Source organism: Salmo trutta, chromosome 39 (genome assembly GCF_901001165.1).
Source record: "Salmo trutta chromosome 39, fSalTru1.1, whole genome shotgun sequence".
In the NCBI taxonomy this organism is placed as follows: Eukaryota; Metazoa; Chordata; class Actinopteri; order Salmoniformes; family Salmonidae; genus Salmo; species Salmo trutta.
In genome coordinates, this window is record NC_042995.1 from 25,355,482 (window position 1) to 25,375,577 (window position 20,096).

The 20,096-nt window shown below is 41.4% G+C and overlaps 1 protein-coding gene across 2 annotated transcripts in view; it reads right to left on the reverse strand.

Annotated features, from left to right (window-relative positions):
* Window positions 1–921: 921 nt before the first annotated feature.
* LOC115179350 (N-chimaerin) overlaps window positions 922–20,096 on the reverse strand; it is a 38,364-nt gene continuing 19,189 nt past the window's right edge. For both annotated transcript variants that reach the window (XM_029740784.1, XM_029740785.1), the window contains 7 exons: window positions 10,258–10,335; window positions 9,185–9,269; window positions 6,857–7,030; window positions 6,569–6,646; window positions 6,073–6,210; window positions 5,852–5,957; window positions 922–1,821 (listed from right to left, as the gene is read on the reverse strand). In XM_029740784.1, the coding sequence (XP_029596644.1) occupies window positions 1,650–1,821; window positions 5,852–5,957; window positions 6,073–6,210; window positions 6,569–6,646; window positions 6,857–7,030; window positions 9,185–9,269; window positions 10,258–10,335 (831 nt within the window). In that variant the 3' untranslated portion in view covers window positions 922–1,649. The remainder of the gene's footprint in view (window positions 1,822–5,851; window positions 5,958–6,072; window positions 6,211–6,568; window positions 6,647–6,856; window positions 7,031–9,184; window positions 9,270–10,257; window positions 10,336–20,096) is intronic.

A 20,096-nucleotide genomic window follows, 5' to 3' on the forward strand; every position in this document is an offset into this window, starting at 1 on the left:
CTTTGCGATCACGAGTGCTACAGAAACCTATGCTAACCAAAACACGGTGTGTTGCTGTTGTGCACTTAATTTACACACAATCTTAATTTCTTTTAAAAAAACTCAGAGCTCAAAAGTAGTCCCCTGATGTGGTTTAAGCATTGTTGTGAACTTAGAACATCCAACTTGGTTTTCTTTCTATAAAGATTGAGAGCAAAAACCTAAAAAAAAAAAATTGGGAAAAAACTGCAACAAAACTAATTTGAGAAAAAGTGATTTTATAGGGCCCTACATTTTGTAAATTTTTGGTGGTGGGCACCAATATTAATAATTTGATAGAAATCTAATATTTTGATAGCGATATGAGCAAGGCATGTCATGATATCGGTTTATTCTTCCTGTTATTAAGCTACACTGTTCCGCAAAACTGGGATACATGACTGATCCTTCTTGCACAAAACTCTCACAGACCTTGTCACAGGCTTAGCATACTTAATTGCCTGATGATGGGCCATCCACTGTGGATGGGCTTCCCATTGTAATCAAACTGGTTAGTTAGGTTCGAATTAAACCAGACTGACTCAACTTTGCATCCATTGAGCTATTTGGTACCATTTATACTTTTTAAACTAGAAAAGTTTTGTGCCATAGTCTGTCAAGGAATAAAGGGATACTTCAAACAACCAAAACAGATGGACAATGTTGATAGGAAGGTACACATACAATGATGCTGCAAGGTAAAAGTGGCAGGCTTGATCACTTGGGCACATTGGATACTCTGACAATAGGGGCAGTCAGGACAAATGGTGTGGCACCTCATTATAATATAAATGAAGTGCAAATGTACATGGGACACACCGCTAATATGATATACTACATTTAAGGCACCTTTTATGGCTTGTGAGTGCTAGGCTAACTTTAGAACTACTGGCTGAAATTATATAAATATCCCACTTCATTTATTTGAAATGAACAACATACAAACGACAATTTTAAACAAAATAAACAAGGTTTTTAACTGATGGTATTCTATGTTACATCCAGGTACATTAGTGATTCACAGGAAAAATAAACCCATCATGAAACAAATGAGCCACATCTACAAGATCAGAGAGAGCCGTTAATGAGTGAGTGTGACCCATAGAGATAGAGGACTCATCATGTATATAACCCATTTTGGCATGGACATTGCCATTGAGGGCTTCCACCATGCCGCCGCCATTTCAAAGTATTAAAAGTAGCCAACTGGATGGGGATTCCTATGGGTTTTAGCATCAATGGCACTGCCCATGCTGTCAAAGACACTACAATGTCAGAGATAAAGTTGAGTCCTCTCTCTTTCCTTTTGGTTTGACCCAATATCTGAAAACAAAATCACATACTAGCTATCCAAAGGAATGTGTGTTCCATCAATTACCCCGACACAAATGGGGGGGATGAACATGCAAAAGACAAGTCTAAGGTACGTGATTCAAACCCAACAGACATCTCTTCAGACATGGTTCACTGGGAGTGGAAAATCATGTACAATGGTGCAAAAACTCCATTATTATTCAAGTCTTGGTTTTACAAAGGGAAAATATTAAAAACATTGTCACTTCCTCCTTTCTAAATTATGAGTAAATAGCTTATTCATGATTTAAGATTCCTTCATTGTTTGTCATCCCCTTTCAGAACAGAATGTCTTCGTTCTTTATAAGCGTCTCCACCACCTGTCTCTGGTAGCGGATGTCATTGAGCGCCGTCATCGCATCCAGGTCTGGGGCACGCATGAGGGTGGGCCCAAAAACAATGCCAAGGTTTTCTGCATTCATCAGGGTGTCTTTCTCATTTTGGGTTACCCTTTGAAGAGGAACAGGAAAGGGTCAGGCAAAGAGAGAGAAACAGCAAAAAAAAAAAAAAAAAACCTTTGGGTGCCATTGACATGCTCATTCAAGGCCAAATTAGTTTTCTACCATAAAACAAATTATTGGCTACTGTTAACATATAATGCCTAGTAAAAAATATTAACTTTACAATTAATAATAATTGAAAAAAGGCCTGTCTTGATTGCATAAGTATTTGTCCTAAGATTTTCCTTAAGTCACACAATAAGCTGCTTCACAAGTATTTACACATTCTAACACTAGAACCGCCATTGGCCGACGGGTATTTGATTTTGTAATTAAAATAAGGCAGAGGCTGCGGATCCCACCCCCATGGATCCCTTTTCCCCAGAACTGAAGATTCGAATCACGTTGTGCATGTGATTCTTTGGCAAGCGCTGCTGAGTTTTGGCCGCATGAGAAAAATGTGACCATGCGCACAATCACCCGAAAATCTCATATGAAATTAGGTGATGTAATTTGACTTACAGTATGTTATACTATGCTATTATATTCGGTTATGTTATATAGAATACTATCATTATGTGATCTTGTAGACATTGATTCAGCTTTGATCTAACTTTATTAAAAAAGCATCATTCGCCAGGGTAGCATGTTCTCTGGGCAGCTCAACGAGTAGAGCAGAGACTGTGCAAAGTAGAGAACCCAGCACCTGCGCAGAAGGTTCGGACCTTTAGCTGTCGGGAAGAGGGGTGATTGAATTTACAAATGTACAACGCTTAGTTCACAATGGCAAGAAAAACAAAGTGAATTGATGCGCACACTGTATCGAAGATGGATTAGAATTTGGAACATCTCACTAGTTATTCATATGGAAAAAAAATATTTTTATTGTACTATATTGCATTATATTATAAATACTATAACAGAATAAATTAATTGACATGGCAGGAATCAACTATTCAACGTGAGATAAAGATGCTGTTAGATTCCACTGGAACAGAGCGGCAAAATACGTGCATGCCAGGGACTCCGTTAGGAAAATGTGGCGCCACACATTTGACCGGCAGCATTTTCATTTAAATTACATTTGAGAAATGTACCAGACCCATAAGTTTGGGGAAGCAAATTTTCACCATAAAAATGCACCTTTATAATATAAAATACCATTCATCATCACATTTGAAGTCTGATGTAAGATCACATTACAAATAGTAGGCTATGACTCAATCACTGTTTGCAAATAAAATACCAATCAATGCATGGCTGAGCGAGTATAGTGTAGAGGCCTGGGCTATATCAGATACATTTCTTCTTTCTTTGCACGTGAAAAACACATTTCATGCAATTCTACTACACTTTATATGACTGGAGACATTAGCAGAATCTTTTTTAATAAGACAAATTACAGGGTAGCCTACTCTGCTGAAACTCACAATTAATAAAAACAAGGTTGTCCATATAATAGGCCTACGATAAGGGGAGACACAAATACGACGTTCATCTAAACTGGAGGAGGAAATTATTGTCCAAAAACAAACTTAAGTGGGACTGACCCAACAATGATAGCCGATGCTCTCCGCTGGTGCCAATAAGGTAGGCTATAGGACTACTGTTATTCGCTCAATTAAGATGAACATTTTGATATCTAAAATACAGATTAGTCTTTTCATTGTCTTCTCTTTACAGCAATAGCCATTTGCTTTCCAAACTATGTTTTCCTGCGATGTAATTTAGAAATATTGTAATATGCCTGGCTGGGCCTCTACTTTTCAGTGACAGTCGTAAATCAACAATCTATTTGGTATTTGCAGCGCTCGCTGCCTTTCCTTCCGACTGAAGCTAATGATCCTCTGTGGCCAAATCATGCTTTAGTAGTCTATTTTGAATTATTTTACTTATTTCTGTATAGACAGGAGTAGGCTAATTCGGCTATATACATGTTGGCAATTTAATTCAATTTACTTGGGGAAATCTACTATACGCATAGTAGAAAAAAAGTTTAACTATTCTATTGGTCAGCTTGTCGAGAAATAAATAGCCCAGACTCAGTTGTGGATAGATACCACATTCATTCATAAAATCAGAAGGCCTAGGTGACATACATTTTCTTTTTAAAAGCAATGAATCTGATACAACAGATCAAGACCGTTTAGCTTAAAATGTTGATAAACTATTATTGCTTAACATTATTAGCACAGCAATATGCACAAGGCAGTAGGCTACACGCAAATGTGCATTTGGCTACCGGAAAATGAAAGACAGTTGAAATAAAAATAGAACAAGAAATGAGCTACTAGTTTCAATGTCTGTATAAAATAATTGCCTCTACTGATGGTGACATGTTGCCTTGGCTACGTTGAAACAAGGTAAAACATGCCTCATACTATGTAGTAAAATGCACAGGTTTCAAACAATTAAGTAGCTATAGTATATGTTTTAGAAACGCATACTGCCTCCAGCTCATTGCAAAGTGGTGTGAGAATTACAAATAGGCATTTTTATTTGTGGCCAAAAAACTATTTTTAACATCCTAATGGCTGTCAAAGGTGCTTCCACCAACTATTGTTCAGGTGCGCACATATTTATGCAATCAAGACATCTCCAGATTTTTTTGTTATTGTTAAAACTTCTTAGGGATAGCCCCCTTTTTTTCAATTTTTGCCTAAAATGACATACCCAAATCTAACTGCCTGTAGCTCAGGCCCTGAAGCAAGGATATGCATATTCTTGGTACCATTTGAAAGGAAACACTTTGAAGTTTGTGGAAATGTGAATTGAATGTAGGAGAATATAAACACAAAAGATCTGGTAGAAGAAAATACAAAGAAAAAAACCAACCGCTTTTTTTTCTTTTTACCACCATCTTTGAAATGCAACTGAAAGGTCTCACTTCAAGCTATCACTCTGGTTGTAATTCTGATGGTGTCCATAAGATGGCAGCTGTGTATGCGCAAAGTTTCAGACAGATATCTTGAAGTATGAGCGAACTACATGACATTTGGGCAAATCGTGAAGGAGACATTTTTGCATTCATATAACGTTTTTATTCAAGAATTTCGTCAAATCTGTATACTTGGACTTTGATTTAGCTTTTCCAGTATTAGTAGCCATATTATAAGTTAAACATTTGCAAAACAACCAGTTTTCATAACTTCGTAACTCGGAATATTCGTATAATTTTTGTCCAAAAGGAAAAGGCATGCTGTCGCACAAGGTTAGCAGCTGCATTTTGCGACAGATATAGGGTTTCCAGATACTCCCGTTAAGCCCAGATCATTGGCTATCTAGTTAGCTTTGTTTGACCCCGATTGATGCTTATTTGACAAAGTTGAAGACCGCCCGTGTCATTGGCGTGCCATGAAAGCGTCGCTCTCTGACCAAATTTGGTGTCCTATAGGATATACTACAAACCTAATGATATAGTGAAGTCCGGTTACGTTCTAGGATCTCAGAGGAATACATACAAATGTGATTTGACTGGTTCAAACAACGTTTAGGGTTAGATTTTCACAGATTCTGTTCTTTGCAAATTGAACAACTGGAAATACAAAATCCATCATGCATGCTATATGGACCTTTTTAAGATATGAAAAAGGATTTTATCCAACAAAACGACACTTCATGTTATCTCTGGGACCCTTTGGATGATAAATCAGAGCAAGATTTCAGAATGTAAGTACACATTTCACCTTCAGCGGTGAATTTATCAAACCTATCGCGGTGAAAAAAGTGTTGTTGTTAGGGGCTCTCAAACAATAGCATGACATTTTTTCGCAGTAATAGCTACTGTAAATTGACAGTGCAGTTATATTAACAAGAATTGAAGCTTTCAGCCGATATTAGACACATACGTACTGACATTTGTTGTTTCTCTAAAATCTGCGATCATGACACAACGCTCTGCATGACTTACAACTGTCCCGTTGACGGGACGTCGCTCCCTAAGAAGTTTTAATAGACTGTACATCTAATCATTGTCTCTACTCAATGACTAGGCACTATACGCCTGTTTTACCATAATATACTACAATATTTGGTCTCACCTCTTTAAGTGGGCCATGAGATAACACAGTGTTTCACAGTGTGCAGGTGGCAGCAGCTTCAGAGCTTCATGATGGTCCTCTAACCGCTTGTCTGGATCTGTAATCTCTAGAACCCGACAAAACGGACACACAGTCAGCGTCTGCAGGATAGGAACCGTAACACACACCAAATAAAAATCTAAATAGAAATATTCATTAAACGGGCTAAGTTTAGGACTAACTTGCTGCCTCCATGAACCTTGGGTAGGCATCATACGTGATAAGAGGAATAGGTAAATCCCTGAAGTACAGTTTCAGTGCGCCAGTGATTATATTGATGTCTTCATACACATTCACAGAAATGTCCGCCTTTTCACCATCTATTGGGAGAGAGGGAGAATTTGTTTAACTTAACTATAGATGGGGCAGTTAATTAAAAGATGCCACAACGGTTGCATGCATCCAAAATAAGAACTTAGAATGACATTGTTTTGTGGCTATGCAGCCAGTCTAGAGATTATAAACTCAGTTGGCACTCGATTGGCCTTACTTGATAACTGCCATTAACAATTAAATCAGTTTTTGTCCAACCTAGTCCCCGCAATCTTTCAGCAATATCAACAATAGTCCTTGAAAAATGCTGTCCATGGCCTAAGTCCAATTGATACCCACTGACTGCCCCAGCCAGAAAGCAGGTAACTGAATGCGATACAGTGGCAAAAGGGAAAAGGGCCCTGCCTCTGTCAAAAGCCAGCTTCACATCTTCAATCAGATCACTGAAGCCTGAGATTCTGTACAGGCCCTCAGACTGAACACCTACAGTTAGAGAAGGACGGGAGAGAAAGACAATGACAAATTAAACAGCTTTACATTTATCAAACTAACACCAGTACAAATTCATACCTCTCCATTACTTGTCAGGAAATTCGAACAAAGTAACATGAACATTGTTACTGGAGGATGTCTGAAACCATAACAACCGTATAGCAAAAAAACATCACAAGTGGGTCGTTTTCTACTGCTCACCTCTAGACTCAATCTCTTGTATGCACATGTCCACCACCATGGGTCGCTTGGAATTGTGGGCTTTTACCAGGGTCGTAAGGTCACAACTGTATACTTTCTTGACATGCTTGAGGTCAGGCTTACAGTCGTTTGGCACCATTTTGGAACACTGTTTGTGGACATTCAAACCGCAATCTGGGCAGAAAAAGAGACTAGCAATAATGCTGTATCATTTAATTGAACCTTTATTTAGGCAGGGTAGTCCTGCCTAAATAAAGTATCATTATCACAATTTAAAATGGCAGGCAGCACTAAAAACGATTCTTCTGTTACAACGCATAAACGCATCCTCAATGTTATGCCAATCTGATTTCTTTTCCAATTGGAGATGAATTGTGTATGTTTTATTTAACCTTTATTTAGGCAGGGGGTCCCATTGAGACCAGCCTTGTTTGCAAGGGAGCCCTGTATTACAAGAGCAATAGTAAGAACCCACTTTATCATGCACATCATTTCTTAAGGTCTGCAGTGGCGATCTCTGATCAATTTGCCCTTAAAGTGACATTGAAAACTAGAGCAAATCAAATTGTATTAGTCACATGCGCCGAACACAACATGCTTACTTACGAGCCCCTAACCAACAATGCAGTTTAAAAAAAATACAGATAAGAATAAGAAATAAAACTAAGAAGTAATTAAAGAGCAGCAGTAAAATAACAATAGCGAGACTATATACAGGGGGGTACCGGTACAGAGTCAATGTGCGAGGGCACCGGTTAGTTGAGGTAATAAATACATGTAGGTAGAGGTACTAAAGTGACTATGCATAGATGATAACAACAGAGAGTAGCAACGGTGTGAACGAGGGGGAAAGGGGGGGATGGGCAATGCAAATAGTCTGGGTAGCCATTTGATTAGATGTTCAGGAGTCTTATGGCTTGGGGGTAAAAGCTGTTTAGAAGCCTCTTGGACCTAGACTTGGCACTCCAGTACCGCTTGCGTGCGGTAGCAGAGAGAACAGGGTGGCTGGAGTCTGACAATTTTTAGGGCCTTCCTCTGACACCGCCTGGTGGAGGTCCTGGATGGCAGGAAGTTTGGCCCCAGTGATGTACTGGGCCTTGGGTCAGATGCCGAGCGGTTGCCATACCAGGCGGTGATGTAACCGGGTCAGGATGCTTTCGATGGTGCAGCTGTAGAACTTTTTGAGAATCTGGGGACCTATGCCAAATACTTTCAGTCTCCTGATGGGGAAAAGCTGTTGTCATGCACTCTTCACAACTGTCTTGGTGTGTTTGGACCATGATAGTTCGTTGGGGATGTGGACACCAAGGAACATGAAACTCTCGACCCACTCCACTACAGCCCCGTCGATGTTCATGGAGGCCTGATCGGCTCACCTTTTCCTGTAGTCCATGATCAGATCCTTTGTCTCGCTCACATTAAGGGAGAGGTTGTTGTCCTGGCACCACACGGCCAGGTCTCTGACCTCCTCCCTATAGGCGGTCTCATCGTTGCCGGTAATCAGGCCTACCACTGTTGTGTCGTCAACAAAATTAAATGGTGTTGGAGTCGTATTTGGCCACGCAGTCATGGGTGAACAGGGAGTACAGGAGGGGACTAAGCATGCACCCATTGGGCCCCTGTGTTGAGGATCAGCGTGGCAGACGTGTTGTTGCCTACCCTTACCCTTATGGAAATGTCAGTTTTTGATTTAATACATTTGCAAACATTTCTAATAACCAGTTTTTGCTTTGCCATTATGGGGTAAACAATTTAATCCATTTTAGAATAAGGCTGTTACGTAACAAAATGTGGAAAAAGTCAAGGGGTCTGAATACTTTCCGAAAGATATGTAGGTTTTCAAATGTTTTCCCTAAAATAAAGGTTAAATAAAAAAATTCTAATAACGGCAGCCAAGCATCCAAGCTAACTGGCTAACATTGACTAGCTAGCTACTTTAAAGACAAAAATGAGAGAACAGCTCACTCTGACTAATTTTACTCACCTTTGCTGCGCTGGTTAGACTATTTTCATGTTATCAAGATGGTTAGTGATTGTAACTTACTTGCAACATTTCAATTCGTTTTTTTAGCCAATGTTTACTGGCACCTGTCATATCAACAGGCACAACTTGTCGTTCGTAAATTCATAAATTATTCTGTGCTCTGACACTCTCAAACCAGAGTGCTCTGAACTCGAATAGATTACCAGATAGAATTTACGAACGCCCTGTAGACACTGGTATGGTGCTGTATATGACATCTCCTCGAAACCTGGTTCAAACTAGCTGTGTGTTAAAAGACAAAACACAAAGCAGAGACCACAGTTTGCTTCCCACCCTCCCTTTACCTGCACATTTAACTCCCTGAGCGATGAGGCCCCACATGAAGTTGGCACAATATTCACACCAGTGGGGTCCCCGGAAGGTGTGCACCTGCAGGGGAGAGGAAGAGAGGATGAAAACATGGTCACTTTTTTACTGGATGGAAGGATAGATGGACATACTAGGCTTTCCCCTGGCTCTCCACAGCCTGCGCACACTGAAGGAGCCAATTGGGAATTATCCCTGTGTGAGAGATAAGCAGCACTAGAAAGTAGACTGGCAGGCCTTAATGGGGGTTGGAGAGTGGCGGTGGTGGGAGTGTATGTGTGTACCATGGTTGACAATGCCAGGGTTATCACATATCTAAAAGGGACTACATCAAACAAATGCCTAGTTCTGCCAGGTAATGGCTAGACCAAATCAGAAATGCTCAACATATATCTGTGAAAAGCATGGTGGACTCTTGTTTTAGATTGTTATTTTGGGAATGGGAACGTGGAGGATAGGCATCTTGTGCAAATGACAAGACAAACAACAAATGAGAAAACCTAATGACTGGTGTTATAGCAGTCTTGGTATTTAAAAAAACCTCACAAAACCAAATTAATTATTTTCACATGCTCTAGTAAAATTATATCTGGCTGAGATTATTTTAGGAGAAGATGGTTGCTGTGTTTGACTGGTAAGTGGCGTGGTTAGCAAGATGCGGCTGGATTCTGTGAGGGTCCCCAAGCGTCTGGTTGGGCAGAATGGGATTAAGGGCTGTGTTGTGTTCTGTCAGGTTGTCTCCCTCTCCCAGTTTATATGAGCTACCCACGACAGGTCCGGTAGCCAGTCAGACTACTCTATTGGTTGCTGAGGACTACTACAATCCCTCCTCCTTCATGACTACTCAAAATGATGCTCACTAGTCAGAAGCCGATCAGAATTTATATTCGATCTTTTACAAAGAGGCAATTGTCTCCCCCGTCATTCCAAAAATGTAAAATATGCCAATCAAACAACCTCAAAATGTGATATAACCACCATAAAGGCAGTGAAAAAGAAAGAGCTGAAGAGGAAAAGTAAGAAGTGTTAAGCAGGCAAGTTCAGGTCTTACCTTGAAATTGTGGACTTTCTCATACTTGGTCGCGTGGTCGTTGTCCTTCAGGGTGGCTCGACGGACCAGTGAGGTGAGCTGTGAATAGGCAAACAGTTTGAGAGGTTGCCAGAAGGTGGCACGGGGCTTCTGGGTCCCTGACCCCATCCTCACACCCAGGGCTGTGGCCATAATGTTCTTCTGCGCCCCCTCCTTCTTAGCCTCGTGTACCAGAGACTTCTTCCCCTCCCTGACTATGTACAACTCCCTGGATGGCATGATGGGTGGGCAATAAAAGGGAAATTCCCCCCGTTTTCTCAGAACAGCTGATGTGATGCCTATGTGGAGGACTGACAGAGCTGGAGAGCGAGCTCACAGAGGTCAACTCGGAGCGGATCAGAGCAAGCCTGTACTCAGCACCGCTGCTTGCATCGTTAAAATCAACGCATCAGGTAAACCAAAACAAGCCAACGAAAGCAGTATGTAAAATCCACTAAGAATCCAAAGATCTAAAAGGAAAAAAAAGTAGTTAGAGTATTCCTTTAAAATTACAGTGCCACAGAATTGTGTCCTTAATCCTGTGCTGATCAGGGTGTCTAAACGAGATTCCTCCTCAAAAGATCCGGCTTGACTGTGTGCATCGATGCAGATGAGGTGTGTGGCTGAGTTTATCCTCTCCATGTCGCGCTGATACTGTCGCTGGTGCACAGACAAAACCCAGAGTGAATACAGCCACTGGGCGGGGGGGAGGAAGCAAGAGAGAGAGAGCGAGCGAGTGAAAGCAGGTGAAGTATTGGGTAGTCACTGCTGGATTTAAATGTCACATTGAGAATAAGCCAATCAGAGAAAAGAACAGGCTCGGCTTTATCACCAGTGCTGTAGTATATTCCTATTACCCCACAGGCAGAGGGAGAGAGAGCTCAATCCTACAATACAGCTCAATGTCACTGTAGCTCCAGGGTTGAGAGACTGAGCATTAATCTGAAAGCTACAAAAACATATCTACCACATACAGAAGAAAATAATTCCCCAAATTTTAGGATATGGTGCAATTGATTGAACTTTCAGACAACTTAGTCCAACATGGTTGTAACTTCCAGAGTAAAAAAAACACACTATAGGATCTGCATGTATTCAAAACAACTATTTACAAAATAATTTTACACATTACTTGTTATATACAGTGCATTCAGAAAGTATTCAGACCCCTTGACTTTTTCCACATTGTTACGTTACAGCCTTATTATACAATTGATTCAATAGTTTCCCCCCCTCATCAATCTACACACAATACCACATAATGACAAAGCAAAAACAGGTTAAGACATTTTTTCAAATGCATAAAAAAATACAATTAAAATAAAAATAATATTTACCTAAGTATTCAGACCCTTTACTTTGTTGAAGCACCTTTGGCAGTGATTACAGCCTCAAGTCTTGGGTGTGACGCTACAAGCTTGGCACACCTGTATTTGTGGAGTTACTCCCATTCTTCTCTGCAGATCCTCAAGCTCTGTCAGGTTGGATGGGGAGCGTCGCTGCACAGCTATTTTCAGGTCTCTCCAGAGATGTTTGATCGGGTTCAAGTCCAGGCTCTGGGTAGGCCACTCAAGGACATTCAGAGACTTGTCCCGAAGCCACTCATGCGTTGTCTTGGCTGGGTGCTAAGCGTCGTTGTCCTGTTGGAAGGTGAACCTTTGCCCCAGTCTGAGGTCCTGAGCGCTCTGGAGCAGGTTTTCATCAAGGATCTCTATATTTCCCTCCATTCATCTTTCCCTGGATCCTGACTAGTCTCCCAGTACCTGCCGCTGAAAAACATCCCCACAGCATGATGCTGCCACCACCATGCTTCACCGTAGGGTTGGTGCCTGGTTTCCTCCAGACGTGATGCTTGGCATTTAGGCCAAAGAATTCAATCTTGGTTTCATCAGACCAGAGAATCTTGTTTCTCATGGTCTGAGTCCTTTAGGTGCCTTTTGACAAACTCCAAGCGGGCTGTTATGTGCCTTATACTGAGGAGTGGCTTCCGTCTGGCCACTCTACTATAAAGGCCTGATTGGTGGAGTGCTGCAGAGATGGTTGTCCTTCTGGAAGGTACTCCCATCTCTACAGAGGCCCTTCTCCCCTGGTGGCTCAGTTTGGCCTGCCAGCCAGCTCTAGGAAGAGTCTTGGTGGTTCCAAACTTCTTCAATTCAAGAATAATGGAGGCCACTGTGTTTTTGGGGACCTTCAATGCTGCAGACATTTTTTGGTACCCTTCGCCAGATCTGTGCCTCGACACAATCCTTTCTCGGAGCTCTACGGAGAATTCCTTCGAACTCATGGCTTGGTTTTTGCTCTGACATGCACGGTCAACTTTGGGACCTTATATAGACAGAAGTGTGCCTTTTCGAAATCATGTCCAATCAACAGAATTTACCATAGGTGGACTCCAATCAAGCTGTAGAAACATTAAGGATGATGAATGGAAACAAGATGCACCTGACCTCAATTTTGAGTCTCATAGCAAAGGGTCTGAATACTTATGTAACTAAGGTATTTCGTTTTTTTATTTGTAATACATTTGCAAAAATGCTTTGTCATTATGGGGTATTGTGTGTAGATTGATGAGTAAAAAATGATTTAATCAATTTTAGAATAAGGCTGTAATGTAACAAAATGTGGAAAAAGTCAAGGGGTCTGAATACTTTCCAAATGCACTGTAAGCTGGAAGAGTGCATGATTGTGGATAGTAGCAGAAAGTAGCAGAAATGGGGGTACAGATCATGATTGTAGAAGCTGGTCTCTGCCTGCAGCTCAGGACTGTTAACAATATGTACAGTACATTAAAAAAATGGATAGATAACAGCAGCCATCTGACATAAAATCAGGCCCAGACTTGCCTGAGGTTCACAGAAGCTCTGAGAAATGGAAAGATTTCTCCCTCTCCCACTCACCTTTAATCCTTACTTCTAAATTTGCCCAATTGCATCTTCCCCTCACACTCTCCCCACCACCATATTTAACCCTCTGTGTGTGTAGCACTCTCTTGGTGGTGAGGGCTAAAAGTATTTGGACAGTGACATTTTTTGTTGTTTTGGCTCTGTACTCCAGCACTTTGGATTTAAAATGATACAATGACATTGAGGTTAAGGTGAAGACTTGAGGGAATTTTCATCTATAGAAATTACATAGAAATATAAATTACAGCACTTTTGGTACATAGCCCATTTTAGGCAACCAAAAGTATTTGGACAAATTCACTTATTTGAGTAGTCAAAAACTTCGTATTTGGTCCCATAATTCCTAGCATGTAATGACTATAACAAGCTTGTGACATTACAAACTTGTTGGATGCATTTGCAGTTTTTGGTTGTTTTTCAGATTATTTTGTGTCCAATAGAAATGAATGGTAAATCATGTACTGTGTCATTTGAGTCACTTTTATTGTAAATAAGAATAAAATATGTTTCTGAACACTTTAATGTGGATGCAAAATCACATACAAAATCACCAAAAAAAGTCTGTCTAAATACGTTGACCTCACTCTATAGAAAGCACTAACAGCCCAAACCTTCCAGGTTACAGATTCTATAAAACAATCATGATTAGACCATCTTCCCTGAAGGGAAAAGGCAGAAAGGAAATTGAGTGATCTTGATAGTGTCCTCTGTATACATAGCCTGTTAAAGCTACCATGGGACAAACAGAAAAAGATTGCCAAGATTGATCGTGTATCAGAAGAGGCCACTAGTAGCAACTCAAGGAGTGAGTTTAGTGTTGTATTATTCTCAATAAAATCACCTTTAATTCGGGCCTCCCAAGTGGCGCAGCGGTCTAAGGCGCTACATCGCAGTGCTAGAGGCTTTACTACAGACCCGGGTTCATTCCCGGGCTGTGCCACAACCGGCTGTGGCCGGTAGTCCCATAGGACTGCGCACAATTGGCCCAGCATCGTCCGGTGGGACTTTACTTGGCTCATCGCGCTCTAGCGACTCCTTGGTGCGCCTGGCTTCCGGGTTAAGCTGGCGGGTGTCGGGTCATGTAAGCTGGCGGGTCATGTTTCGGAGGACGCATGACTCCACCTTATCAGTCTGTGTTGAGGCGGGTTGATTATGTCCAGGTTCTTCAAAAAGAGCCTGCATTGGGATGATTATAGGCATTTAACTACATAGAGAGAGAACAGTGGGAGGAAGGAGAAGAAGGCTGGGGGAGGTGACCATTAGATAACTTCAGTGGTGTAAAACAAAACAAAAAATAATTGCATACATCCATTTGAGGCTGAATCCTGAGATGTTGCATCTATATGCAGACCATGACAGTAGGCACTAAACCAAAGAGGAGACTTACGCCATGATGATTTTATATGTTGCTAGTCATTTGTTTGAAAACCACTCTGTTCGTGATCCAGTTGAAATTAATCACCAAAGCGGTAACTGAAAAGCTAAACATTTCGTTTTTTGGGAGGACGCCGTGTTAGTTTCGTCTCAATATATACTCAAATTATAGCTAAAGGAGTCCAGAACTGTGGTGACAACAAAGCACCTCGCTCCTGTAAGTCACAGCATTTTCACTTGGTCTGCAAACCCCATCACCCCCACATAAGGGGTAAAGAATAAAATTACCAATTCATTACCAGGGGCTCCTCTACCCCGACCACACAGTCTTGACAGTGATACATGAGGTGCTCTCACAGCACATACTGTCATTAGTCATAAGTCACAAAGGAGGACGCCTTGCATGATGCTGGTACACACACACACTTTACACACCACCAAAAACAACCAATAACATGATCCCCTAAATCCAAAGCCAAATTCTAATCTAAATGATTAAAATGAGGGAACAATTTCCTCATTGTTGAAATAGATGATTTTGTTTGAAACTGGTATGAATTTTCAAAATAAATAGCAAATGAGAGGTTAGTCAGGTTACTTATCCTCACCATTGAATAAACTGAAAACAAATGTATTATACAAAGACAGTCTGCTGTCCACACTTAGAGAACAATCTGTTCTTCTCCTGCACTGACTACAGCTGCCCCCGCTGTCCCATTTTGGTTTTATCTGTGCTTTCCTTCCTACTGCAGGATAATTCTAAATGAGATGGAATGGCTTAGCCTGGGAGTCAGAAGTGATGGAGTTTTACGAGGCTCTCAGAGCCAGCAAAATGCCTTTGCGTTGAGAGAAACTTTGATGGGGCACTGCACTTCATCAGCACCCTGGCTCATTAGCATTAAAGCACCATGGTGGCTATGTATCTACACTTCATAGCAGCTCCACTCCCCCTCCTCGAAGGACCAACAGTGGCCAGTCCCAAGCTCAATCGAAACTGCAGCAGCTGTCATGAGGAGGGCTGTGGCGGTTATTACATTTTGTCAGACGGCTATTTTCATGGAAAAGACTGCCAGTCTCGTCTCACGGTAAGTGACCGTTAATGAACATAAACACGTTTAGCATCTCCAGGCCACACCATCCACTGACACATGCCTTTTTAAATAACTTTTTTTTTAAACTTGAAAAAAATCAATTGAACATACACCATCACAATAAATCCATTATTTATTTTAAGCAAGTCCTCAAAAACATAAAGAAAATGCATTTCAGGAGAACAGAATATGAGTTTGCCTACTGTTTGTTATCAGGCAATGTGCCATGCCATAGGCAGACAAGATATGCTTATAAGTCCCATGCCATTATTTTATATTATATGATTTTATAGTAAGAAGAATATAATTGAACTTAGCTGAATAAAATAGAAAGGATATTTCCCCCATTCTGCACGCCCAATTTTTCAGTTTTTTATTTGTTAAAAAAGTTTGAAATATCCAATAAATTTCGTTCCACTTCATGATTGTGTCCCACTTGTTGTTGATTCTTAACAAAAAAATTACAGTTTTATATCTTTATGTTTGAAGCCTGAAATGTGGCAAAAGGTCGAAAAGTTCAAGGGGGCCGAATACTTTCGCAAGGCACTGTATATCCCACACGCTTTAGAAGTTCAGAACAAGAAAGTGTGGGCTATATCGAATTAATGACACTCAAATGTAAAATCATTCAAACTATGGATTTATATCAGCCTAATTGAGGTGTAGATTACGTCACACATTCCAGTGTTCAAACTTGTAACACGGCTGCATGAGATATCTATAAAAAATAAATAAAAAATAAAAAAGTGTCTGAGGTCACTTTATTTTAAGAATGTGAAATGTCAGAATAATAGTAGAGAGAATGCTTTATTTCAGCTTTTATTACTTTCATCACATTCCCAGTGGATCAGAAGTTTGCATACACTCAATTAGTATTTGGTAGCAATGCCTTAAAATGGTTTAACTTGGGTCAAACGTTTTGGGTAGCCTTCCACAAGCTTCCCACAATAAGTTGGGTGAATTTTGGCCCATTCCTCATGACATAGCTGGTGTAACTGAGTCTGGTTTGTAGGCCTCCTTACTTATTTCCCTCATTAAAATGCAAATCATTTTATAACATTTTTTACATGCGTTTTTCAGTATTTTTTGTTGTTATTCTGTCTCTCACTGTTCAAATAAACCTACCATTAAAATTATAGACTGATAATTTCTTTGTCAGTGGGCAAACATACAAAATCAGCAGGGGATCAAATATACTGCTAAATATATATATATATATATATACATACAGCTCCAAAAAATAAAGGGAACACTTAAACAACACAATGTAACTCCAAGTCAATCACACTTCTGTGAAATCAAACTGTCCACTTAGGAAGCAACACTGATTGACAATAAATTTCACATGCTGTTGTGCAAATGGAATAGACAACAGGTGGAAATTATAGGCAATTAGCAAGACACCCCAAATAAAGGAGTGGTTCTGCAGGTGGTGACCACAGACCACTTCTCAATTCCTATGCTTCCTGGCTGATGTTTTGGTCACTTTTGAATGCTGGCGGTGCTTTCACTCTAGTGGTAGCATGAGACGGAGTCTACAACCCACACAAGTGGCTCAGGTAGTGCAGCTCATCCAGGATGGCACATCAATGCGAGCTGTGGCAAGAAGGTTTGCTGTGTCTGTCAGCGTAGTGTCCAGAGCATGGAGGCGCTACCAGGAGACGTGGAGGAGGTCGTAGGAGGGCAACAACCCAGCAGCAGGACCACTACCTCCGCCTTTGTGCAAGGAGGAGCACTGCCAGAGCCCTGCAAAATGACCTCCAGCAGGCCACAAATGTGCATGCGTCTGCTCAAACGGTCAGAAACAGACTCCATGAGGGTGGTATGAGGGCCCGACGTCCACAGGTGGGGGTTGTGCTTACAGCCCAACACCGTGCAGGACGTTTGGCATTTGCCAGACAACACCAAGATTGGCAAATTCGCCACTGGTGTCCTGTGCTCTTCACAGATGAAAGTAGGTTCACACTGAGCACATGTGACAGACGTGACAGAGTCTGGAGACGCCGTGGAGAACGTTCTGCTGCCTGCAACATCCTCCAGCATGACCGGTTTGGCGGTGGGTCAGTCATGGTGTGGGGTGGCATTTCTTTGGGGGGCCGCACAGCCCTCCATGTGCCCCCCAGAGGTAGCCTGACTGCCATTAGGTACCGAGATGAGATCCTCAGACCCCTTGTGAGACCATATGCTGGTGCGGTTGGCCCTGGGTTCCTCCTAATGCAAGACAATGCTAAACCTCATGTGGCTGGAGTGTGTCAGCAGTTCCTGCAAGAGGAAGGCATTGATGAAGTGGACTGGCCCGCCCGTTCCCCAGACCTGAATCCAATTGAGCACATCTGGGACATCATGTCTCGCTCCATCCCCCAACGCCACGTTGCACCACAGACTGTCCAGGAGTTGGCAGATGCTTTAGTCCAGGTCTGGGAGGAGATCCCTCAGGAGACCATCCGCCACCTCATCAGGAGCATGCCCAGGCGTTGTAGGGAGGTCATACAGGCACGTGGAGGCCACACACACTACTGAGCCTCATTTTGACTTGTTTTAAGGACATTACATCAAAGTTGGATCAGCCTGTAGTGTGGTTTTCCACTTTAATTTTGACTGCGACTCCAAATCCAGACCTCCATGGGTTGATAAATTGGATTTCCATTGATTATTTTTGTGTGATTTTGTTGTCAGCACATTCAACTATGTAAACAAAAAAGTATTTCATACGATTATTTCATTCATTCAGATCTAGGATGTGTTATTTTAGTGTTCCCTTTACTTTTTTGAGCAGTGTACTTTTTTCCCCTCACTGGAGATGTCTCATGCAGCGCAACACAAGTGGTCACACCAGATACTGACTGGTTTTCTGATGCACGCCCCTACCTTTTTTTTTTTAAAGACATCTGTGATATCCATAGATTCGGGCCTAATTTATTTGAATTTTTTCCTTATATGAACTGTAAACCTGAAATTGTTGCATTTATATTTTTGTTCAGTATAATTGCCCCATTACACTCAATAACTGATTGTGCCACCTATAGCTACAATGACTGTAACCAAATCTTTCCTGTTGTTGATGATCAGTCTCTCACATCGCTTTGGAGGAATTTTGGCCAGCTCTTGCATCCAGGACTGCTTTAACTCAGCGACATTTGTGGGTTTTCAAGCATGAACTGCTTGTTTCAAGTCCTGCCACAATATCTCAATTGGGATTAAATCTCCACTTGGACTAGGCCATTCCAAAACTTAAAATGTGTTACTTTTTAACCATTTTCATGTAGACTTGATTGTGTGTTTTGGATCATTGTCTTGCTGCATGACCCAGCTGTGCTTCAGCTTCAGTTCACAGACTGATGCCCTGACATTCTCCTGCAGAATTATCTGATACAGAGGATAATTGATGATGTCTTCTATTAAGGCAAGTCGTCCAAGTCCTGAGGCAGTAAAGCAACCCCAAACCGTCACACTACCACAACCATGCTTGGCCGTTGGTATAAGATTCTTACTGTGGAATGCAGTGTTGGTTTGCGCGAGGGATAAATAGGATCAATTTCACTGCTTTTGACTCATCTGTCCATAGAACATTCTTCCAATAGTTTTGATGATCATCCAGGTGCTTTTTGGCAAAATGTAGTCAACTTTTTGGACGAGAATTGCATTTATATTTTTGTTTAGTTTGTATGTACATGCGGTGCCTTCGGGAAAGTATTCAGACCCCTTGACTTTTTCCACATCTTGTTATGTTACAGCCTTATTCTAAAATTGATTAAATAGTTGTGTTTTCCTAAATCTACACACAATACCCTATAATGACAAAGCAAAAAAAAGGTTTCAACATTTTCACTAATTTATAAAAAAACAAAAACAGAAATGTTACACTTACATAAGTATTCAGTCCCTTTACTCAGTATCTTGTTTCTCATGGTATGAGAGTCCTTTAGGTGCCTTTTGGCAAACTCCAAGTGGCGGTCATGTGCCTTTTACTAGGGAGAGGCTTCTGTCTGGGCACTACCATAAAGGCCTGATTGGTGGGGTGCAGCAGAGATGGTTGTCCTTCTGAAAGGTTCCATCTCCACAGAAGAATTCTGGAGCACAGTCAGAGTGACCATCTGGTTCTTGGTCACCTGACCAAGGCCCTTCTCCCCCAATTGCTCAGTTTGGCCGGCGGCCAGCTATAGGAAGAGTCTTAATGGTTCCAAACTTCTTCCCCAGATCTGTGCCTCGACACAAACCTGTCTCGGCGCTCCACGGACAATTCCTTCGACCTCATGGCTTGGTTTTTGCTCTGACATGCACGGTCAACTGTGGGACCTTACTTAGACAAGAGTGAGCCTTTCCAAATAATGAAACCAGTTGAATGCATCTACAGGTGGACTACAATCAAGTTGTAGAAACATCAAGGATGGGTTTAGAAAAAGCTGTTGCGCAGCAACTCACTGCCTTCCTGAAGACAAACAATGTATACGAA